This window comes from Xenopus laevis, chromosome 6L, assembly GCF_017654675.1.
Source record: "Xenopus laevis strain J_2021 chromosome 6L, Xenopus_laevis_v10.1, whole genome shotgun sequence".
In the NCBI taxonomy this organism is placed as follows: domain Eukaryota; kingdom Metazoa; phylum Chordata; class Amphibia; order Anura; family Pipidae; genus Xenopus; species Xenopus laevis.
This window is the reverse complement of record NC_054381.1, coordinates 6,823,832-6,848,974: the sequence shown is the minus strand read 5'-3', so window position 1 is coordinate 6,848,974 and position 25,143 is coordinate 6,823,832. Positions and strand designations below refer to the sequence as shown.

Genomic DNA, 25,143 nt, shown 5'->3' with positions numbered 1-25,143 from the left:
AGAGGCTGAACAGGGACACAGATCTGATGTATGTCCAATGGTTGGGTCCTAGAGGCTAATAAAGGGACATGGATCCAAAGCTCTGATGTATGTCCAATGGTTGGGTTCTAGAGGCTAATATAGGGACATGGAACCAAAGCTTTGATGAGTGTCCAAAGTTCTTTCTGAATGTCAGTGGTTGGGTCCTAGTGGCTGAAGTTTAATCTGTTTGTAATTAGTTGGGTCCTAGAGGTTGATACAGGGACATGGATCCAAAGTTTTGGTGTGTGTCCCAAAGTTCTTCCTGTATGTGAATGTTTGGGTCCTAAAAGTTAATACAAGGGCATGGATAGGTGGCACAAAAAGAGGAATAGGAGGTGTATGTAACAACTTGTATTAAATTTTGTTGTAGTAAATGATTGTGCTAGGTCTATGGCATCACTGTGCTAGATATATATTATGCACAAGTACGTGAAAAGTGAGCCCCATTGTCCTTGTCTCAACCAACAGCACAACTGTCAACTGTCAGCCCAACTCCCTGCAGAATCTACTGACAGATTTTGGAGGCAGTTTAAAAATAAAACCTAATAAAGGTACCATGTCATTAACCTAAGTGGGCTGTCACCGTCATTATAAACATATCACAGTAAAGCTGTCATCAACCACTTGCTGCCTGTTGGAGTTGAGATTCCACTGACCTTCTCAGCCATTTGGAGGTTATCAGACAAGTCAGTGGATGAAGCGGAACGGCTGCAGGGAGTGGGAAATAGAGCTTGGAAAACGTCTGTTGAATAGATTATTATGTGTATTTGTCTCAGCCGTTTTAGAAGCAGATTAAAATATAAAATCAGATATATGTTTATATCGTCCAGGTGGCATCATAGCAGTTAAAGCTTATTTGCACCAACAAGTTATAAATACTGAAAGAAATGCATGAGATGGTTGACTGATCACGCTGAGAAGAACATGGGAAGTCCAAAGTCTTGGAGATACACCATGAGGGCAACGCGTGATATTCTAGAAGTATTGAAATTGTAGAAAAATGTGCCTTTCTGTACAGAATAGGAGTTGCGTCAGAGGTCATGGACTCAAGTGGGACAGTTAAGCTTTTCCAAGATTTAAACTGGAAGAGCAGGAACCAAACAGTTTCTAGGTTCCTTCTAGAGAGAAGTCTCATTGCCTCCTTAGAAACAGCAATACTCACTGTTTCAGAATTCTGCTTGGTGCACCCCAACTTAAAGAGGAGATCATAACCAAGTTCTTAGAGCTCAAAGAAAGGGCAAAGGGGGGACAAGCGGGAAGCTGGGAAGTATATTTTATTTGTAGGGTCCCTGTGAAGCCCTAAGCAGATCTGGAATAAGTTATAGCAACATTTTGAATACAAATTGGTTAAACTAAAAAGCCCCCCTAAGGTTCTTCAAACCAGATTTTCAATCTACTGAGGCACTGTCTTAAATTACTAAAAAAAAAAAAAAGGTAAAACAATGGCTAAAAAATATCATGTTAAAAAATCAATACTGCTCTTTCAGTAGAAAAATACCATCACCTTAAGTAATGAGATGTAAAAAGGATGTAAAAGGACAAAATGCAGATTTTTACTCCACGAATACTGTAGGACAATGAGACGCCATAATGAAAACCTCATCTGTCGGAGACATGTAAATGAATTAATAGTAATTGAATTCACCGGCGCACAGGAGATGCAGCCGCACCAGAATGGATGGAACCAAAGGAAATTAAAATGTTTAATCTGCCATTTAACGAAAACGTACTTTATCCGAGTAATAGAACATATTAATGACCCGACCTAAACTCGTTTATTGGATAATGATGAGAAAGGTCAGGGGTGGCCGGGAAAACACAGGAAATCTGATGATCGGCCCCATCTATGGTTTTACAAATGTAATTGCCTTGTTACTGAACAGAAATTGCACAGTTAATCCTCTCATGATACAATGTGATTATAACTATAATATTGATTGATGTTTGGGTCAGTTTAAATAATCAGATTTTGGAATCCTGATGGATTAGAACCATATCCCAGTCATTAACATTTTACTGACTTGCAGTTATTGTTTTTTTATCAGTTTTTTTTTTTGGCAGAATTGCTTCAGAATTCATTTCTTTTTAGATGAGTGTTAGAGTTCAGGGGCAGAACTCTAACACCAGCCCTATAGAAAAGCATAGTTAGCTTGGTTCTTAAAGGGAATTTTTTTAATAGTGCTGCTCCAGCAGAATTCTGCACTGAAATCCGTTTCTTAAAAGAGCAAACAGATTTCTTTACATTTCATTTTGAAATCTGACATGAGGCTATACATATTGTCAGTTTCCCAGCTGCCCCAAGTCATATGACTTGTGCTCTGATAAACTTCAGTCACTCTTTACTGCTGTACTGCAAGTTGGACTGATATCACCCCCTCCCTTTTCCCCCCAGCAGCCTAACAACAAAACAATGGGAAGGTAACCAGATAGCAGCTCCCTAACACAAGATAACAGCTGCCTGGTAGATCTAAGAACAACACTCAATAATAAAATCCAGGTCCCACTGAGACACATTCAGTTACATTGAGTAGGAGAAACAACAGCCTGCCAGAAAGCAGTTCCATCCTAAAGTGCTGGCTCTTTCTGAAAGGACATGACCAGGGATATAACCTGAGATTCACCTACACATCAATATGTAGGTACACTTGCTGGTTCAGGAATTACATTTTAGTGAATTATTTGCAGTGTAAACAGTGTAATTTAGAAATAAAAAGTGAATCATAAAAACCATGACAGAAGCCCTTTAATGTGTAAGTGTTGAAGTTATAACTATGAATACATTTTCAAATGAATTGGTCCCTATGTGGCCCGGATTTTGGATGAACTGCTTTGATGAACTGATGAATTGTTTTGGCTGAACTGTTTTGGCTGAACTGATTTACTGTCTTGGATGAATTGTTTTGGATAAACTAGTGAACTTGGAAGCAACACTAGTGACAACAGTGTTGAAAACAGAAATTGCATACTGTCCATATGACATTCATATATATATATATATATACAGAGTACAGACAAATTATTGGCCTGTTCATACTGTATATTATAGGTCGATATGAAACGTTTCTGTGAGCTGTCATTACCAGGAGTTTGGTGTTACGGGAAAACGACAGTGAATCACAGATTTTTATATATCATTTTATAAGTGTCAATCACAAGTAGTAGAAAACCTACATTTGTTATTATGGATAAGGGTTTATGCCAGTGTTATAGTCTGATATTCCTAGATTTATATGAAAAGTGTTGGAGCTGCCTATTCTTGGGCTGTCCAAGAAAATAAAAAAAATAATAAAAGAGGCGCGTATGAATTTCCCCGAGATCACCCATGTAGAACAGAGTGGAATGAGTTCAATTTTTTATAATTGAAAATGAATTTTTGAAGAACATATGGTACCAATAACATGCCAAAAAAGTCCCAGACCATCTGGAAAGTGTTTTTAACAAATTGGCACATTTATCAAAGCTTTTTTTGGGCTTTTTTCAAATGTGTCAATTGGTCAGAACTGATTTGACTGCTTATGAGCAGCCATATTCTTGCTATGCAGTAGGACCTAGGCAGGATGACTGCAGCTCTTTCTCCCAAAATTGTGTTGATGTTAATGGGAATGGGAGGAGACGGTCTATTGCTGGCATGTTAATTGCCATCAAAATCACTCACCTGCCACAGCCTAGTTGTTGTTTGCATGTTTTAAGGTCAAGGTCCATGTCTCAGAGAGTATATATGATTCTCCCAAATTCTAACCATAATTGGCTTTCAGGCCCAGCTCCTCTGCCAATGCTCAGGCCCCCGCTAAAAAAGAGATACAGGAAAAGATTGATGCATCTGTACTTAAGTAATGGACCCATGAATATCTAGAGCACCTAATACATTTCCATCCCAAATTTCATCTTAATTGACCTTAAAGATTGGTCTTCAGGGAGTGTGTCAGGGAGAGCAAACACTCATTCTCTATAAATCTCACCCAAAGTGGCTTTTAGACTGAGGCCCCTCTGCCACTGCTTTAAGACTCACCACCTCAGCTTTTGTTCAGGTCCCCCCTCATAACAAGGTTAGAGATTCAGGAAAACATTGATGTATCAGTATAATTTATCATTAAGTCATGGACCCAAGAATATCTAGAACATCTAATAAGTTTTTCCACTCCAAATCTCATCTTAAAAGGCCTTCAAGATTGATTTTCTGGCATGTGTCTTGGAAAGCAAGCACTCATTCTCTAAAAATCTCACCCTAACTGGCCTTCAGGTTGACGCCCCTCTGCCACTGCCCTTACTCCCCACCCCAGCCTTTGTTCATGGCCCCCCTTAACTCATAACAAGGTTAGAGATACAGGAACATATTGATGTATCAGTAAATAAGTTATGGACCCAAGAATAAATTGAACATCTAATATATTTCCACTCCAAATCTCATCTTAATGAGTCTTCAAGTTTGGTTTTCAGGTGTGTGTCATGGAGAGCAAACACTCATTCTCCAAAAATCTCTCCCTAACTGGCCTTCTCCTGCCACTTCTCTAACCCCCCCCCCACCTCAGCTTTTGTTCAAGGCCCCTCTAAACTCATAACCAGGTTAGAGATACAGGAAAATGTTGATGTATCAGAAATTAAGTGAAGGACCAAAGAATATATAGAATATCTAACTGGCCTCCAGGTTGAGCATCCCTATATTTGTCCCAAGTTCCCACAACCAACCCCATAGTTTGGGAACCACTTCATAATGTTCAGTAGGGCTCATTCATTAACACTAGCATATATGCACTTGGGTACTCACTCATTTTTGTAGCTTGCCAAAAAATAATCCCTTATTGGTTGCTATTGGTTACTGCCCAGGTTAAAAAAAAACTGCCAGTGTTGATAAATGAGCCCCACTGAGAAGCAAATAAGCGATACAGAGACTACAAACAATCATCAGCCTGTGTAGCAAGGGACACATGGACTTCACAGAGCATTGTAGCCCAACTTTATTTGGACACATCAAACCAAAGGGCCCCTTATTCATTTAATCAATGGCCGGAGGCACTGGCAGGTGAATCAATTCTCCAAGGCTTTTTCCTTTACATAAAAAATTCTTCAGATATTGTCCGTATTTGCTTAATCTACACTAGTTGGATTGAATGTTTCTTTTTATTCATTTCCTTTGTTTCACAATTGCCTTCAACTTATCTATTGATTTTTCCTCCATCGACAACTTGCCACTGGGCATAATTATTTCATAGCACCTCGTGAAAAATGAGCCCCTTCGAGCAAAGAGGCGATTTGTACAAAGCGAGAGAGAAATCCAGAGACAGTAAAGCTGCGGAGATAAAGGCAGTGGCCTAATGGGCAGGTCATAGCCACCAGAAATCAGTCATCACACCCACAATTATTTCTGACACTGCGGTGTCAATTATATTTGACATCGGCCCATTAAAGTCAGATGTATTTGTCAGTCTTCTGTCAGTCTACTGGCCAGCAAACAGAATAACAAAAGTACACAATGCCTTAGAAACTGCAATCTATCCACTACCTAGTGCCTTGTGTTATCTATTGCTTGCATGCAGGGTTCCCTTCCCTAAACTTAGCCATAAAGCAGGACAGGACTGCTGCTTACAATGGGGATCAGATAGGATCTGTGCAGCCACTGGGACAGAATGTTCTGTTATACAGATAGCTAGAATCTCAGCTGCCATAAAGCAGGACAGGACTGCTGCTTACAATGGGGATCAGATAGGATCTGTGCAGCCACTGGGACAGAATGTTCTGTTATACAGATAGCTAGAATCTCAGCTGCCATAAAGCAGGACAGGGCTGCTGCTTACAATGGGGATCAGATAAGATCTGTGCAGCCACTGGGACAGAATGTTCTGTTATACAGATAGCTAGAATCTCAGCTGCCATAAAGCAGGACAGGACTGCTGCTTACAATGGGGATCAGATAGGATCTGTGCAGCCACTGGGACAAAATGTTCTGTTATGCAGATAGCTAGAATCTCAGCTGCCATAAAGCAGGACAGGACTGCTGCTTACAATGGGGATCAGATAGGATCTGTGCAGCCACTGGGACAGAATGCTCTGCTATACAGATAGCTAGAATCTCAGCTGCCATAAAGCAGGACAGGGCTGCTGCTTACAATGGGGATCGGATAAGATCTGTGCAGCCACTGGGACAGAATGTTCTGTTATACAGATAGCTAGAATCTCAGCTGCCATAAAGCAGGACAGGACTGCTGCTTACAATGGGGATCAGATAGGATCTGTGCAGCCACTGGGACAGAATGCTCTGCTATACAGATAGCTAGAATCTCAGCTGCCATAAAGCAGGACAGGGCTGCTGCTTACAATGGGGATCGGATAAGATCTGTGCAGCCACTGGGACAGAATGTTCTGTTATACAGATAGCTAGAATCTCAGCTGCCATAAAGCAGGACAGGGCTGCTGCTTACAATGTGGATCAGATAAGATCTGTGCAGCCACTGGGACAGAATGCTCTGTTATACAGATAGCTAGAATCTCAGCTGCCATAAAGCAGGCACTTCTCTGTGTATGTGTCACTGTCTGCATTTTAGAAAGGGGAGTGCCACATATGTTCCCATTTCATACCCCTAACTTGTGCGAGATTTAGAATATTCAAGTTAGCAGGGCCATAGGAGACACTAGTTAGCACTGTACTTACCTCCCAGTTAGGACAAGCATTAACAAGGCTTCCTTTTGCCTGCCAGTACTGGGAAGGTGAGTTGTATGTTCATTCTCTATGGGCTGCAAAACGACCCCTATCAAAATCAATTTTACAAAAAACGATTTTTACTGAAAACGATGCTTTCAAATATAATATGTGAGAAAGTCAAACCTCTCCCAAAGCTTCCCTCCCTCTGGTTAATGCTATTATATCCACAGCTTATTTTTCCTTCTATGAAAGTCTCAGCAAACCCCTCTGAATGTATCGGCTGCTGAAACAGCACTTTCCTGCTTTCTGTAAAGTCACATTACCACCCTTCTAATTTAGCCCGGCAGCATCAGAATTCTCTTCTCTTGGATAAACGAGCATTTTTTGGTTTGTGAAACCAAGTTCTGTTACATGTAGCAGGAAGGAGTGCGGCCTGTACAAAAAACCCAAGCTCCTATATTAAATATTTGTCTACCGACGGTTCCAACATCAATTCTCTCACTCCCACAAAGACATTTTAATTTCAGCCATTTTCTCGTTTTCTTTTTTCCTTCTGAAAACCACCAACAAACATAAAATTTCCCCCAACCACACGGTGACCTGTCATCTAACGGTGGGTTTTTTCATCGGTCAGAAACATCTGGATAAACATATTGAAATTATAGCATGTGAAGGAAGGAATTGGAGACTTTGGATTTCTGGCGGTGAAAACTACACTATGCTGATATGGATTTACCCCCTCGGTTTCATAGGGTGGGGGTTTCTTTGAAGTGGTGGCGTGCCCTTCTAGATCATTCGATGTACTCCACGTCTTTCTGCAATGGAAATCTGTCTTTCACTTAAGAGGGTGTTATGGGGGAAAACAGCCATAAGCTACAGCTCAGGAGTGCCGTCCAAGGGTAGCGCCGCCTAATTTACTATATGTGGGCATAGTTCTAGGTGCAAAAATGTGTATCCGTGCCATTTGTGTAATGGTAAGAGGAACTATTCTAGCACCATGTCTATCCATTGTGAGTGAGATGGAAGGCAGAGTGCCCAGCATTACAGTAATTCAGACCTGTCACTGTCTAGACATTAAGTATGGGGGTTCCCTTTGTGTCTTCTAGTCTCCCATTCTCATCAACTGCAATTTGCACATCATTTACAGAACTTTTGGCAGCATCCACAATAACCATGGAATTAAATCATGATATATCACAGTTTACAGAAGGGGCCTCATGATCTGGCTAAGCTCTGGAGGTGGATTGGGGGATGCCTGCATAGGGGGCTGTAAGTTTAGGATACGATTGAGGGACATGACACAGAATATCGTCTTTGGAGGCCATCTATGGATGTACAGGTACAGATCTTTTAGTAAGATGATAAGTGGAATAGATCAAGTTGTACAAGCTTGTACAGAATCTAGTGACTTCAAGGCATGGCCACCCGATATGTCCTATAGACCCAGAAGAAGAGGAGCAAGGTGTTTTCGTGGTTAGTACTAGTACCATTATACCAGGGGCACACAGCCAATTCAGTTGCCCCATCGAGGAACTATTTTCATTCAGGAGCTGAAGGTATCCATGCTACGACCTTCTGCTGTGGTTGTAAATAGTGGTGGAACAAGACTTTGAAAGACCCCAATGAAACACAATTCTCTCATTCTCTTAGAATATGTCACCTAGACCACAATGAGTGGGGGAGGTCGGGTAAGGATGGAATGGTGTCGGACATTGATACACAACCAGCGGCTTGGGAACAAAATGTTTCTCACCAACCCCTTGATGTTGCTCTCAGTGGCATCAAAGCAGGTGCTTCTTTTTGAATTCCAGGCTTGGAGGCAAGTTCTGGTTGTATAAAAAACTGTTGTACTGCCAAACAGAGTCTCCTGTAGACTGACACATAGGAACTACCAAATAGCCAATCACAGCCCTTGTTTGGCAACCCCATAGAATGTTTTCATGCTTGTGTTGCTCCCCAACTCTTTTTATATTTGAATGTGACTCACAGTACAAAACCATTGGGGACCCCTGGTCTAGAGGGAAGTGTAGTGAGGTGGGGTTGTGGAAAAGTGGTGATTTTCAGGGCCGGATTTAAATGTTTCTGTGTCCCTAGGCCGAGCCCGCTCACATCCGATCCAACCCCCACTCTTGCAGCCAACCCGACCTCCCCTCTGCTTGGACCCGCCGCTCTCAATAATCTCAACTCTGATGCTTTTGGCCCAGATATAGCTTCCTTTGGCAAGATGTGGCCAGCAGGCGGCATGCCACCCCCCCCCCCAATGTTTGCCACCCAATTCCAGGCCTTTGTGGCTAATCCTCAAACCCAGGCATTGTGATTTTCCCTTACCTTTATCTTCTGCCCCCTTGGGCTGAATTCCCTTGATAACAGTCTCTATAAAGCCTTCCAGCTTCCCCTTGGGTGATAGACAATGTATATGAGTCTTCATATCTCAAACACAATAACCATATCAAAGAGAATCCAACAAGCCCACTCTCCATGCAGACCAAAGTCACAATTATCTTACATGGAGGAAAGATGAACCAAATGAGGCAGAATACCAGTGGGAACTGCATGTGAGATCAATAGTTTCAATCAAGGAGCCAATTGGAACATCACCCTGTAGAGAGAGTAGCAAAGGCCTTTTTTTTATATTTTCCTCTAACAGTTCTTCCTTCATCATATTACCTTGACAGTCACTTTATTTTTTTTGTAAAGCTCAGCAGAGTTGGGGCCAGAATGAGAAAGACATTGTTGATCACAGTCATTTCTGAATAGAGATTGATGACTACAATTGAATGTTTGCTGCTTAACTATTAGTGGAATTTGCTAAAGTTTGTCATTGTAACTGTTTTCTTGACTTCCCCTTTGTATTTAAGCAATGCAAAGCCATACAGTAGGGGGAGTGTCTTTGAGGTCACCAAAACTTCATCCATGTGGTCTGATGTTTTGGAGACATCACCAGTGGCCAAAGCTACAACAGACTAAGGTGGAGCTTTGATATATGATATAAGTTCTACAAAAATGCTAATGTTATTGAAAAGCCCATGTGAGCTTACAGTTTAGGGATCGAAGATGACCCTGGTCTAGTAACCCATAGCAACCAGATGTTCCTGGTCCAATATCTGACTGGTTCTCATGGACGTAAACAAACTTCAGCTTTGTTACAACTCGGCCTCCTGTAAATCCTTGAATCATTGCTTTTTGTGCTTCATCAAAAAAATAGGAGCTGTCGGTACCATAAGGAAAATTCATAAATTACACCGAAAACCTCAAAATTGTCTGCAAAAAAAAAAAAATGAAAAATGCATAACATGCTTCTTTTCATTTTACTAGAAACCCGAAACCTTCCTTTTTAAATGGATACCATAGAAGAACGCAGGCCTGTATTTATTTGCGGTCGCCAATATAAAAATGCTTTCTCCAGACTGAGTCAGTTCTGGGAAATTCTGTTTTGGTACCGCAGGATAATGTTTATTTGGGTGAATTGTCTATCGCTTTGTATTTCTATCCTAAACAGACATTCACAGATCACTTTTCTGCTTCCTCTCATCAACTTTGTTCTCGTTAGGGATGTAGCGAACCGCCGCCGATGTGTTCGCGAACGCCGTTCGCGAACACCGGCATAATTTGCGAACTGTTCGCGAACTGTTCGCGAACTTCGATCATCCGAAAATCGTTCGATTCGAACGATCGAAGGATTTTAATCGTTCGATCGAACGATTTTCGTTCGAATCGAACGAAAATCGTTCGATTTTAGCGATCGAATGGTCGAATGGGCGACCGATTTTGACGCGAACGCCTATTGGCGAACGTCGCGCGACGTTCGCGAACTTGCGGCGGACGCGAACAGTCGAAGTTCGCGCGAACTAGTTCGCCGGCGAACAGTTCGCTACATCCCTAGTTCTCGTATAGTGAAGTTTATTATGCATAGTAATTAGCACCTTAGTTATAAAATACAACTCCCTGTAATACAGCTGAAATATGCTCTGGTGAATGGAATGCTGGGAGTCACAGTTGCCATCAACTTCACAATCATTACTTTGATATCCCTGCTTCACTAATATATTTAGATGAAGAGCTTCCCTTCCGCTTGCATTTAATTATGTCTTTATAGTTTACAGCTCCGCAGGGGTGGGGTTGAGCTTTACATATTAAAGTGACAGAAACTTTTTTTTTGTGTGCAAGTCTAGCAGTTTTGCCATCATTCCTTTACTATTGTATTTTATCCAGAAAGAAGAGCATTCCCTCCTCTTGGATTTAATTATGTGTTTATAGTTTTAAGCTCTGCAGGGGCAGGGTTGAGCTTAACATATTAAAGGGATACTGTCATGGGATACTGTCAAAATGAATCAGTTAATAGTGCTGCTACAGCAGAATTCTGCACTGAAATCCATTTCTCAAAAGAGCAAACAGATTTTTTTATATTCAATTTTGAAATCTGACATGGGGCTAGACATTTTGTCAGTTTCCCAGCTGCCCCTGGTCATGTGACGTGTGCTCTGATAAACTTCAATCGCTCTTTACTGCTGTACTGCAAGTTGGAGTGATATCACCCCCTCCCTTGCCCCCCCAGCAGCCAAACAAAAGAACAATGGAAAGGTAACCAGATAACAGCTCCCTAACACAAGATAACAGCTGCCTGGTAGATCTAAGAACAACACTCAATAGTAAAAACCCATGTCCCACTGAGACACATTCAGTTACATTGAGAAGGAAAAAACAGCAGCCTGCCAGAAAGCATTTCTCTCCTAAAGTGCAGGCACAAGTCACATGACCAGGGGCAGCTGGGAAATTGACAAAATGTCTAGCCCCATGTCAGATTTCAAAATTGAATATAAAAAAATCTGTTTGCTCTTTTGAGAAATGGATTTCAGTGCAGAATTCTGCTGGAGTAGCACTATTAACGGATGTGTTTTGATAAAAACATTTTTTCCGATGACAGGATCCCTTTAAAGTGACAGAAACTTTTTTTTGTGTGCAAGTCTAGCAGTGAAAGCTCCACGGGGGCGGGGTAGTGCTTAACATATTAAAGTGACGGTAACATGATCTATGCAAATGTTAATTAAATCTGTGCTGCTGCTGTGCTGTTTGCAGTTGTATACCAGCTTGTTGTTGTTTATAGTCTGAAGAATTAAGGTTGGTGCCAAGCTTTACATTTACAATGCTGAGTTGGTTTTAGAGCAGAGTAGAGACAGAGACCACACCCTGGGCCAAAAGCTCCATAGCACATTCTTAGCTAAAACATGTCCTTGGGAAAAGAACAAATGATGTACCATTATAAATTTTTAGCATGACAAACGTTCTCCCTGCTACACTCTCATTGTTTTAACGTTTCTTTGTATTGTCCTCTTTCTTTTAACTTTGACCTGAGTTTATGGTGCAAAGCAAAAATGTAAAGGAACATTAAATCAGTTATCTAAGCCAACCAGAGCATTAAAATGTTCTCTGTAATTAACCTAAAAGTAGCCAATGAGAACCTTGAAATAGTGTCTGCTCTAGACATATAAGTGAGTTATAGAGTATTAAAGTGCTTTCTTCACTATATCCACCATTACAATGGTTTTTGCACACCATCTACCATACCTGTAACCAATAAGTATTAAGGTGTTCTCTGCACTAGAACCTCCTGTAGCTCATCAAGGCATTAGCGTGTTCTCTGTATTGGACCTACCAGTAGCCAGAGTATTGTAGTGTTCTCTGTACTGGACTGATCCGAGCCTTCAGTCATACCCAAATGTCATATATCCAGTTTGTTGTTTGAGTTGAGTACTGCTCACTCATGCTAACAATTCCTTGGGTCTCGTTCATGCTCTCTATGGTTGTTTCTGTTGATCCACACTTTCTCCATCATACTTGCCCTTTGAAAGCGTCTGTTACTGCACATTGTTCTACAGTCAGTTGACTCGATTATTGCCTGTGACCTGACAACGTGTCTCTAGTGCTCAGCGCTGATATTTCACCACTTTCTGATTGTCATTCTTCATTCAGAGTCAAGAAGCCACGACTGCACATGGGGTGATAGAATATTCTGCTTCACTCTGAACGATAAGGGATTCTGCCATTCCAGTCTTCAAGAGACTATAATATTTACTATGTCTTTCTTCCTTCTGGTTCCCCCAGTACTATAGTATCAGGTTTAGACAACAAGAAAATACACAGATTAAATGGAGACAAAAAATAATTTCACTCCTATAAACCTTACTCAGCGGACTCTAACCCAAGTAAAAGGAGTAAGTGATTATCAAAGTACATCTGCCCTTTAATGCTAGCAAATGTACCCAGAGCTTTCTGATGGACGATGTCCCATTTACATGAGAAACGACTGGCAAATATAGCAGGAGTCCATGGATCTTTAGCCACCATAGGGTGCATTCCAATCTAAAATCTTTATAATAAAAAACAGGGCAATCTGGACTTGGCCTAGTCACCCCCAGTTTTGCTCAGACATTTCCATGATCTGCCAAAAATAGTGGAATTTCATACTTGGGTATGAATGTGTTTTACTACAAATGAGAGCTCTTCACAGGCTGCTCTGTGCCAAGTGTGGGTGCACAACATTGGCATCCAGTTTTCATACTCCACTTGTTCATGAGCTATAATTTCCAGTATGCTTTTAGTTCCACAATAACTGGAATGGCACAACTTGGAAACCAGTACTCTTTTTCTTGACGTTTTTTGCAAACCAGACATGCCAAGTTTCACCAAGACATGACCCATGCACCGACTTCATATAACAGCCATGGGTTTCTGAAATCAGCACTGTGCATCACCACCTTGTTCTATTGTCTCTACCTTGTTCTATTGTCTCTATTGTACTCTACTGTCTTCATCTTGCACTACTGTCTCCACCTTGTCCTACCCCTACTTTCTTAATCTTGTCCTTCTGTCTCCACATTGTCCTTCTTTCTCTACCTTGCCCTACTGTCTCCATTTTGCCCTGCTGACTCAAACTTGTTCTGCCCTGATCTCATCCAACTGGTGCCATCGTTGCCCTACTTTTGGCATTTTGTCCTCCTCTCATTATTCTTCCCTACCTTTAATAATTCTTTTTCTTTCCTTTCCACAGATTGAATTCAGTGCAGATCAAATTGAAGGTAAGGAAGAAAAGCCCCATCCCTCCTAAGAATATTTGCTTTCAACTACCAGAATTTTTTATTGTTTCATATGCTAAAATTATTCTTTAATGTGGGTGACAGCGAAATGAAAAAAAGTCTTTATTACAAGAGATCAAATCTCCCTGGTGGAAGTGGAGTTTGACATCTCACACAATTGTACATTTTATTAACAGAAATAATAGCTAAAAGGAAAGGGGAAAGGGACTTGTGTAATAACCTTTGATGGTGTAACCTACTTGTATTTCTTTTAATACCACAAGCATTGCTTTGTTTCTCAAATGATCTCCCTCTGCTGCTCTTATCTAGCAGGTATGACACAAGACATATTCATTTAGCATCTTTCTAGTTCTACCAACATCTTCCCCTGGTGTCTTTGGGAGGTTACTGGAGAATTCAATCTGTAGATCATCAGTAGCTTTCAGCAACAGAGTTGGTGAGCTTCTGAGCATCACAAAATTTACCAGGCAGAAGATCAGAAGCTCCAGGCATCACTTCTGTCTGAGCCCTGACCCCTTTTTCCTTGCATTCCTGGATGGTTACCTTTCTTGAAATAGGGTGAAACATCACCCCTTCCTGTGCTGAGCAAGTTCAGGCTATTTCTTGCCAACAACACCCATCACAGCTTCACATACCCTTTTGATTCCCTGTTCCATGACTGCCAATTAGATTGTAAGTCAGCTAATGACATAGGTAGGTCTGGTTACCACCAGTTGGAGGAACTAAAAGGCAACAGGAGGCTTAGGGACCATGGCCAAGACATCCCTTTTGAGTCCTTGTTCCCTGACCCTCAATTAGATGGTAACCAAGCTAGTGACATAGATAAGTCCGGTTACCAGCAGAACTAGAAGGTAGCAGGAGGCTTAGGGGGCTTATCCCACTATTGCAGCAAATATTTTTAACTCACTACAAGTTATAAATTGTTATGGCCCAATGCACTAGCCTTATATTTTCCAAATACTCAAAAGCAAACAAATAACTTCTTAGCGCCATTAAATGTGTGAGGTCTGACAACTTTCTAATGGAAGAGTTTTGTTCAAGTCCAGATGCCTAATATGGTGTATATGTGTGTGTCAACTACGGCTCAACCCGCTTCTCTTCATGCAAATACTAAAGCATTCTGCTCATTTCTCTGGATGATCTTAAAGAACAAGAATACACACTGATTTAATTGTGGGTAGAAAGAAACTACAAATTCCCAGCACATGTTCTTTTGTTTACTCTAGCGTAGAATTTTGGCAACTGGGGAAACAAAAAAAAAACCTTTAATTTGAGATAATCCTTTGCCGTTAAGAAGCTGCTCCAAGAGCAATTCGATTTCTTAAAGGGGATCTCAAGTGTTATGTGCAAATGTTCCATGATCCAGAGAAAAGAACAAGACAGTGAAATTAAATGATGACAGATGGAGGCGAGATACTTTATGGCAAGGGTGGCTTTGAGGCAAATTAATTGGTGTTAGCAAGTAAAGGACCCAGGGGCAGCTTAATATAACCTTTCCCTGATTGAGCATATTCTGCATGCAAAACTTTTAATCATTGCCACACTAATTCAATCCACTGTTGAGGTCTATAGATTCTTCATGGCAGGAAATCTCATTCTCGTTCAGCAGGTGCCTTAGTATGGGCTCTTCCACCAAGTTCTCAGATTGAAAATATAAATAAATGTTCCTTTCCCCTGTCCCAAAGCCAATCATTTTGCAGAGTTTGGAATCAAACACGAGTGTTCCGTCATCCAACACTACAGAGGCCTAACCGCACGGACATTCATACCATCATTCCAGGAAACACAGTTCATAATAAAAAATGATGTGGATGATGGTTACTTGTAAAGTTCCACCAACACAAATATTTGCTGGGCTTTGCAATAATAACCAACGTGCAACAAATTCAAAAGTATACGCAAATGTCTAAAGTCTAATATTTTTCTTTTCCTTGGCAGAATTTAAGGAAGCCTTTTCCCTCTTTGATCGGACCCCTAATTGTGAGCAAAAAATCACCTATGGACAGTGTGGAGACGTCCTGCGAGCTTTGGGACAGAATCCAACCAATGCAGAAGTTTTAAAAGTCCTTGGCAAGCCAAAAACTGAAGGTCAGTGCGTATTTGGAAAGTCATTTTTCAAGAGGTTGATTGTTAATAGACATATTCACCCCCCCCTGCTCCTGTCAATAGGCATCTTGTGGTATTATGGGTAAATATCAGAAAGGGGGGTAGAGGGGAAAGAAAGAAAGAAAGAAAGAAAGAAAGAAAGAAAGAAAGAAAGAAAGAAAGAAAGAAAGAAAGAAAGACAATAATTTATCATGAGTTTAACAGATTCTCTGAAAAAACTGGCGTGAGTATATTGGACAGCCTTCTGCCTATAAGAGCTAAGCACCACCCACAAGGAGCAAGAAATTATATTGTAACCTATGTAGAAGACAGAAATGAATTTACTCATCATTTATTATGAGATGAACAGATTCCCTAAAGATACAGAATCTCCTGCTCCTGACGGGAAGGACTGGCGTGTGTATATAGATATTGTTTATAAGAGCTAAGCACCACCCACAAGGAACATGATATTGTAACCTATGTAGAATACATAAATTAATGTACTAATTATTTATTATGAGATGAACAGATTCCATAAAGATAGAGAATCTCCTGCTCCTGATGGGAAGGACTGGTGTGTGTATATAGATATTGTTTATAAGCGCTAAGCACCACCCACAAGGAGCAAGAATTTTTATTGTAACCTTTATAGAAGACAGAAATGAACGTACTCATCATTTATTATGAGATGAACAGATTCCCTAAAGATAGAGAATCTCCTGTTTCTGACAGAAAGCACTGGCATGTATATATATATGTCAGCCTGCTGCCTATTAGAGCTAAGCACCACCCACAAGGAATATGATATTGTAACCTATGTAGAATACATAAATTAATGTACTAATCATTTATTATGAAATGAGCAGATTCCATAAAGATAGAGAATCTCCTGCTTCTGACAGAAAGCACTGGCGTGTGTATATAGGACAGCCTGCTGCCTATAAGAGCTAAGCACCACCCACAAGGAGCAAGAAATTATATTGTAACCTATGTAGAAGACAGAAATTAATTTACTCATCATTTATTATGAGATGAACAGATTCCCTAAAGATAGAGAATCTCCTGCTTCTGACAGAAAGCACTGGCGTGTGTATATAGATATTGTTTATAAGAGCTAAGCACCACCTACAAGGAGCAAGAATTTTTATTGTAACCTTTATAGAAGACAGAAATGAATGTACTCACCATTTATTATGAGATGAACAGATTCCCTAAAGATAGGGAATCTCCTGCTTCTGACAGAAAGCACTGGCGTGTGTATATATGTCAGCCTGCTGCCTATAAGAGCTAAGCACCACCCACAAGGAACATGATATTATAACCTATGTACTCATCATTTATTATGAGATGAACAGATTCCCTAAAGATAGAGAATCTCCTGCTCCTGATGGGAAGGACTGGTGTGTGTGTATATAGATATTGTTTATAAGAGCTAATATATTGTTTATAAGAGCTAAGCACCACCCCCAAGGAGCACATGCGGGAGAGTTATACTCCGTGACACTCTACAGACTAGTTTATTATATATTCCAGGAACCCAGCACTGCTCTGTATTTCACAACATATTCCTGTGCATATGGTTGCAGTTTTTTTCCCATATCTGCTGGATTGGTAATCTCTGGTTCTATCATTATAGTAATAATTCTGCATCTGTACCTAGAAATTTCCCCAAAACATCACTTTCCCCCCTTCCAATCAGGATACCTAGAATGTAAATATTAAACAGTTCACATTTCATGCGGGCCTAGTGACAAGAGTAATTGCATTTCTGGAGGTTACATAAACCCCTAATCTAATATAGTAATAATTAACATTCCAAGTAAAGTGTAAATGACAAATTGAGGAGCAGAAAGGTTTCCCGATGAGCAATATATATGCTAATGCCACAAGTGTCCGTGATATTTAAAGGGGTTAAACAAGGGTGACCAGATTGATGTCAAAACACTTTGCTCATTAGCGGTGTATATTAATACATATCGTTTACTGTTTCATGCCCAAATACATGGTTGAAAAATTAAATGGCTTGACCTGCCAAGTGAAACCATTCCAGTGTCTATTTTATATGAATATAAATAAAGGAAAGTTGTTCTGTTCCACATAGAATTAAATTAATATGGGTATTTATCTTAAGTAGTACTTAGGGGCACATACTGTAATTCTTAAAGCACTTGCAAGCAAGGAAATATCTGCATTTCGCACCTCATGCCCCCTACGTTAGAGTCCTGCAGGGGTCAGACCCATGCCCAACCCAAACCTGCTGACCCACAACCTGTCCCAGACCCTTCTCTACCCCAGAATGTCTACCCCACCCTACCCTCACAGGTTAACTTTAATTCTGACCTCAAACTGTGACATCACTATGAAGTGGAAGTGACATCATTCTGAAGGCAAATCAACCAAATCAGGAGGGAGTGGAGGGCAAATTCCCCCAGGTATCTTTCACACAAGGAATACCAGCACAGTCATGAAATCAGGGATTTCCCAGCCTAATTCCAACTACAGTTATTACGCAAATACTGTTTTTTTTGATACAGGACTCTAAGCTAAGTGCCTCCCCCGGCCAGTCATGAATACAGTGCTGCCAAAAACAGACAGTGATGTTTTCATTGCAAAGATGAAGGTCTCTTAGTTCCATTTTCAAATAGAGACCTTTAGTCATTCAGGAAAGTGTGCGATAGACTTGACAGTTTGATAAATGAGCCCTAATATGTCCAAACCGTCATCTGCCTATTCACCTTGTTGGCACATGATGCATCAACAGATAAATAAGTTCCTCTTCAATTCCTGAAATATTTCCAGTTATTTGGCTCATCAGCCTGAAAGAACAGAACAATAGCAGTTGGCCATCCCCGAGTACAGCCAAGTGTACAGGCCAACCTGGACCCGGCCAATGTATGGGCACCTTTACTTGAACTGATGCCAAATATGCTACCTGATCATTAACCGATAGTTTATTTCCTATATAATAAGTCATACAAAGCAAAAGTCTAATAAACTGTCATGATTATTAACAGAATTAAACGTTAAGATGATGGATTTTGATACCTTCCTGCCCATGCTCCAACACATTTCCAAGTCGAAGGAGAAGGGGATATATGAAGACTTTGTTGAAGGGCTGCGTGTGTTTGATAAGGAAGGAAATGGTACTGTAATGGGAGCTGAAATCCGTCACGTCTTGGCTACTCTAGGTAAGCTCTTTACCACCTCCTGGGCCTCAATGTGTCTTGTAGCAATGTAGAGTCAATTAAACAATCTCTTGGCCAACTTTGTCTTGCCTACACAGCACAACAAGCTGGTTTCATAATGTGATGCCTTAAAACCATACGCTATATTCTTTTTCAAAACTATGGGTCATAGGAAATGCCATCCAGAATGACAAGTACCATCATATGGGGTATTAGATTATAGATGCAGGGGGTTATTTATCGAAGGTTGAGGGTAAGAGTTTTTTATGCCTCAAATGAATTCACAACTCAAACGGTTTCTTATTTAAAGGGATACTGTCCCGGGAAAACATGTTTTTTCAAAATGCCTCAGTTAATAGTGCTGCTCCAGAGCAAACTGATTTTTTTTTTATATTTAATTAATTATGAAATCTGACATGGGGCTAGACATTTTGTCAGTTTCCCAGCTGCCCCCTGTCATGTGACTTGTGCTCTGATAAGCTTAAGTCACTCTTTATTGCTGTACTGCAAGTTGGAGTGATATCACCCCCCCCCCCAGAAGCCTAACAACAGAACAATGGGAAGGTAACCAGATAGCAGCTCCCTAACACAAGATAACAGCTGCCTGGTAGATCTAAGAACAACACTTAATAGTAAAATCCAGGTCCCACTGAGACACATTCAGTTACATTGAGTAGGAGAAACAACAGCCTGCCAGAAAGCAGTTCCATCCTAAAGTGCTGGCTCTTTCTGAAATCACATGACCAGGCAAAATGACCTGAGATGCATCTAGACACCAATATTACAACTAAAAAATCATAAAAATCATGACAGAATCCCTTTAAGAAAAAACTTGAATGGAAAAACTCAATTCCTCATGTTCAAGTTGTGAAACCTGAAAACTCAAATCGAGTTTTCGGGAAAAAAAAAACTCGAAACGCTCAAAGTGAGTTTTCAGGCAAAATCCTCTGAACATCATGATGGCTATTAACATCTTCAAATGGTTCAAGGGACCTCTGCCAATGGCTCCTACATGACCTAGACAGGTTTTAGATGGTGTATTTTCAGATTCAAGTTTCCAGGGTCTGGGTATAATTTCAATCCTTTTTTCTTTCTATAGCTGATACCTTTTCCTATATTGCCTAGTATTTCATTTACTGTGTTGTTCACAAGTTTTGTACTACTGAGACGAGGCTTTACATAAGAAACAGGACATGAATATTCTGTAATTCTTCCAGCCAACTAGAATTAGAGCTTCATCAATGAGTTTGTGGGATATATGTTTGTAAAAAGCAATACAACTTCTAGGCGTGTTACTTGTAAAGTTAAATTAGTGCTAAATGTCTATAAATGCTATTTTTTGACTATAATTGGTCTTATTTATATATTTCTCTATAATGTCTAGGGGAAAGAATGACAGAAGAAGAGGTAGACAGGTTACTGCATGGGCAAGAAGAGTCCAATGGCAACATCAACTATGAAGGTAAAGATTGAAGAACATTTTCCAGTTACCTTGACAGATCTCTTTATTTTAATTAAATAAAATCCCTTAAAAGGCATACTTAAACCATTAAGAGGTAAAATAAGATGAAAATGGTGAGTTTTATTACAAACAGCATTACAACAACATTGAAGCCAAGTATAACTAAGTATAACTAGAAATAAGCTACTTCAGGTTATCGCTGACATTATAGTGTATTGTAATAAAATGAGCAAAGTTAGCAGCAGATCTAGAACCCATAGAAAGCAGCACTTACTATTCTCTTGTTTTAAAGGAGACATATTATGTAAAGACAAGAATGTGCCTTAAAAAGTAGTGTTTCTGGTTACTTTATTGTAAATGTCTGCACAATCCCTACTAGTCCCGCCCATCTCTTCCACTTCCTGCTGCCTCCTTTCCCAGGCTGTGCATGGGGAGCCAGAGGCACTCAGCTCACTGCACTGTAGGACAGGAACCAATCAGCAGCTAGGCTGACCTGATAGAAAACTGAAGCCAGTCTTTGCTTGTATGATTGCAGGGCTGTTATTGGCTGTCCCCTCTCCTACTGTGCTTCTGGCAGAACCATTAGGACACACCCACCACTCATTTGAAACACGGATAGAGACCCATGAACATCTATAGGGAGCTCCAATAAAGGGGCTATAATTCTCTTTAAATCATTTGGTTCTCTCCTCTCGGTTGCTAGACATGGTGTAACCTCTTACAATACCCTTTAAATCATTTGGTATTTTCCGCTCAGTCAATTGACATGGTGCAACCTCTTGTAATTCTCCTAAAATAATTTGGTTTTATCCTCTTGGTCATTAGACATGGTGCAACCTCTTACAATTATCCTTAAATCATGTGATTCTTAATTATAAATCACTAAACATGGTGCAACCTCATATACTGTAATACCTATTAAATCTACTCTACTTTATGGAAGAGTTTATCTGCTGACAACAGAATAGACCAGGTGCTGTAGGCAATGTTGTAGTATGAGACTGAGATGTTTAATTAAACTTGGCTTTTACCCTATGACTCATAAGGGGTCACTGAATACACCTGCAATTATGGATGTTCTAAAAAGATACCAATGGAGAGTGCACGTTGACACAATTCATTAAGGTACTTCAGTCCAAACATACTCTACATGGTTTCCAAAGAGTCCCATTGATGAATGAGGCCTGGGGAACCATGGAGATGCTTCCATTCTAGCAGAAACACAATGGCTCCCACAGTGTATTAGGTAAATAGGTTCACCAGACTGGAGCATTCCAGCATTCATGTGACTCACTAGACACATTTTGCACCCATTTTGCATGAAACCACAATGCCAGTTCAACTGTTTTGATGCATCAGGATCAACTTGGGTTGGCGTTACTTGGAACATAGCTCAGATTACAATGGAATTATTGGAAAATCAATGCATTATGGGGATTTGTTTCTAAAATGTAGTTTGCACAATGCACTTGCACTAGTGAATGACCCCTATAGAATGGTACTTTCAGGCAAGGGAATTTACTCTGGCTGAACTAGTAAGATCTTCATAGAGAATGAGGAAAGACAATAGATAACATGATGGGGAAATAAATAATGAGCAAATAGAAGAAGCCTTTTCAGCTTACTATGGGGAAAGTCATGTCATCTGGTGTCCCTGGTATCGGCACAGCAAATGCAGCAACGAACATTTTGCCACTGACTAATGTAGAGAATTAAACTCATTCATCTGCAGAGTTCCCTTTATTTCATATCATGTTGTTTAATGTTTGATTTTATTATTTTTACAGCCTTTGCAAAGTACATCTTGGCAAACTGAGCACAAGGTAAGAGATGATGGAACGATGGAAAGAGAGTTTTTATAAAGCGGCAAAGCAAAGAAAGGCAAATAAACATATTGCAGAGATAAAAATGACTTCATTAAAGAACAGGGCATCATTCATAGATATAGTCATAGTGTATCCCTGGTTCTAGGGAATTGAATGCAGAGCCCCAAAACATTATATTGATCGGCCACCGACATCAACTTGAGTGACTCAGTATTGTGATCAGGATTTAGCAGGAATTATTGCTACAGGTTATCTGAAAACGTGTTATCCAGAAAGTTCCAAATTACAGGAATGCCATTCCCCCTAGACTCCGTTTTAATCAAATTATTAAAATTTGTAACAATTATTTCCTTTTTCTCTGTAATAATAACATTACCTTGTACATGATCCCAACTATAATTAATCCTTACTGAAGGCAAAGCCAGCCTATTGGGTTTATTCAGGGGCCGATTCACTAAGGGTCGAATATCGAGGGTTAATTAACACTCGATATTCGACTGGGAATTAAAATCCTTCGACTTCGAATATCGAAGTCGAAGGATTTTAGCGCAAATAGTGCGATCAAACGATCGAAGGATTATTCCTTCGATCGAACGATAAAATCCTTCGAATCGAACGATTCGAAGGATTTTAATCCAACGATCGAAGGAATATCCTTCGATCAAAAAAAACTTAGGAAAGCCTATGGGGACCTTCCCCATAGGCTAACATTGAGTTTGGTAGCTTTTAGATGGCGAACTAGGGGGTCAAAGTTTTTTCTTAAAGAGACAGTAATTTGACTATCGAATGGTCGAATAGTCGAACGATTATTAGTCCTTCGATTCGAAGTCGTAGTCGAAGGTCCAAGTAGCCCATTCGATGGTCCAAGTAGCCCAAAAAACACTTTGAAATTCGAAGTTTTTTTACTTCAAATCCTTCACTCGAATTTAGTGAATCGGCCCCCTAATGTTTACATGATTTTTTAGTAGACTTAAGGTATCTGAAAAACCCCAGGTTCTGAGCATTCTGAATAACAGATCCCATTCCGGTATAGTTGTGTTGGAACCTAAGGTGCCAAGTGGGTCAAAAGACATGGGACAAAAAACATGCCACCAAGCATGGCTGGTCATAAACAAAGGGAAGTAAACCATTAATCAAAAACATTGAGAAGTCCAAATATGCACAGATATGGTTAATCCCTTACTGTCAGGTCAACAAGCCATGCATGGTCTTGTGGATGGATGTGTTCTCTTTGCTAGTTCCCTGAAGGGAACATAAGCAAACCCAAAAGGTAGAGGAGCAAGATTTCAAGCTCAATTTAGCTCAGAACAGCCCACCTGAAGCACTGACCAACAAAAGGTTGAATTGGAACAAAATCCCTCAGTTTAGACTGTAGGCTGACCAATCCCATCAGTGGCAGCTTGGGGATGACACTCAAACATTATCAAAAGGATTTAGGCAGATGCCTGTGGCTGATGATGTTTGTTTAGACGTAACTCCCAGGGGTGTAACAAGCTTGTTGCCCCCCCAAGGCAGAATGACTTTTGGAGAGCCTGACATGACCAGGCGCGAGTGCGTCAATTAAAAGAAGAAAAAAACTATAGACCTTCTGCTTCCTCTATAGTTACGCCACTACTAGCACCCTAAGTTGTGGGTGTTGGAGAATAGCCAATGCAATGATGCCTTCAAAGCTAGATTGGTTATTAAATAGTTCCCATTGGTAAATATTGTAGAGGAAACCTCCATAACTAAAAGAGCAGCACATTTAGACCTATCAAGGGCAAGTGAAACACATGTTGCCCCAAAACATGGATTATGCATAGCAAATATCATATAACTCTTGTTCCCATCTGAAGGTATTGTCCCATTGTCCTCAGCCACTTATAATGTGGGTTTGTGACATTCTGTGTATTTACGGTATAATTTTCCATGGATGGACCAGCGGATGGTCCAGAGTCTAATTGCAATGGGTGATCAGAACCCAACCAGATACTGTTATTCTACATTACACCATGCCTTACAAAAATGTTTATACTGATATTTCTCTCTCTTTTTCTCTGATAGGTAATGTGGTCGGAAATTGCCAAATAATAGAACTCATATTGAAAACCGGTGCTGCATTAAATTAACTTGAAAATTGCCATATTTTGTATCCAGCAGTCATAACAATGGCTGAAACGCACACGAATGCACAGGAACACCATTCAGGAGAACACAAATCACAGTGTTGTTCAGCTCTGCATCCAATGAACCAATAAAGTCAATGACATTCTCTTCCCAATCAGTTGTCTTTGTTGCCTTTCTTATTGGGCATAAAATGCTCGAACGTTGGACAAAATTCTCATCCAGTATTTATGGGACTCTGTTTGTAACTAGTTGAATAATTGTGCAAAGCTTTAATACTGTATTTGATCAAGACAGTGTAGCCTCTAGTTTGAAATATCATTTGTATTGAGGTTTATAATAGGAAGACGACTGTATCTATTTAAGTGTTATCAATTGTTTACGGCGCCGTTTAAAAATATTTTAGAATAAAAGAAACAAACAATTGAGAAATTTCAAAACGTTTTATTTGAAATCTACACGGTGAATACTGCACGTGGCACTTTATATTTATTCACTATATAGCTGCTTGTAGTTTAATCAAGCTTATTTTCACATTAAGCAACGTTGTTTATATTAGGCATTTCAAAGTATCAATTGAGAAAGAGTTACTTGTTAAGCAATTAAATAACAACTTAATAAACAGGAACTAATTAGCAATCATAATGGTGATCAGGGTCGCCATCAGGGGGTCACAGGGGGGACAGTTGTTCCAGGCCCACAGGATTTTGTGTCTAAGGGGGGGCTT

At 40.2% G+C, this 25,143-nt stretch overlaps 1 protein-coding gene across 2 annotated transcripts in view; it reads left to right on the top strand.

Moving 5' to 3' along the window:
• Window positions 1-24,856, top strand: part of myl3.L (myosin light chain 3 L homeolog) — a 29,189-nt gene extending 4,333 nt beyond the window's left edge. Inside the window, 6 exon segments of one of the 2 annotated variants that reach the window (NM_001089148.1) lie at window positions 13,707-13,734; window positions 15,691-15,840; window positions 18,855-19,028; window positions 20,410-20,487; window positions 22,275-22,312; window positions 24,371-24,856. In NM_001089148.1, coding sequence (NP_001082617.1) covers window positions 13,707-13,734; window positions 15,691-15,840; window positions 18,855-19,028; window positions 20,410-20,487; window positions 22,275-22,303 — 459 coding nt within the window. In that variant the 3' untranslated portion in view covers window positions 22,304-22,312; window positions 24,371-24,856. 2 annotated transcript variants of the gene reach the window in all.
• Window positions 24,857-25,143: the final 287 nt, after the last annotated feature.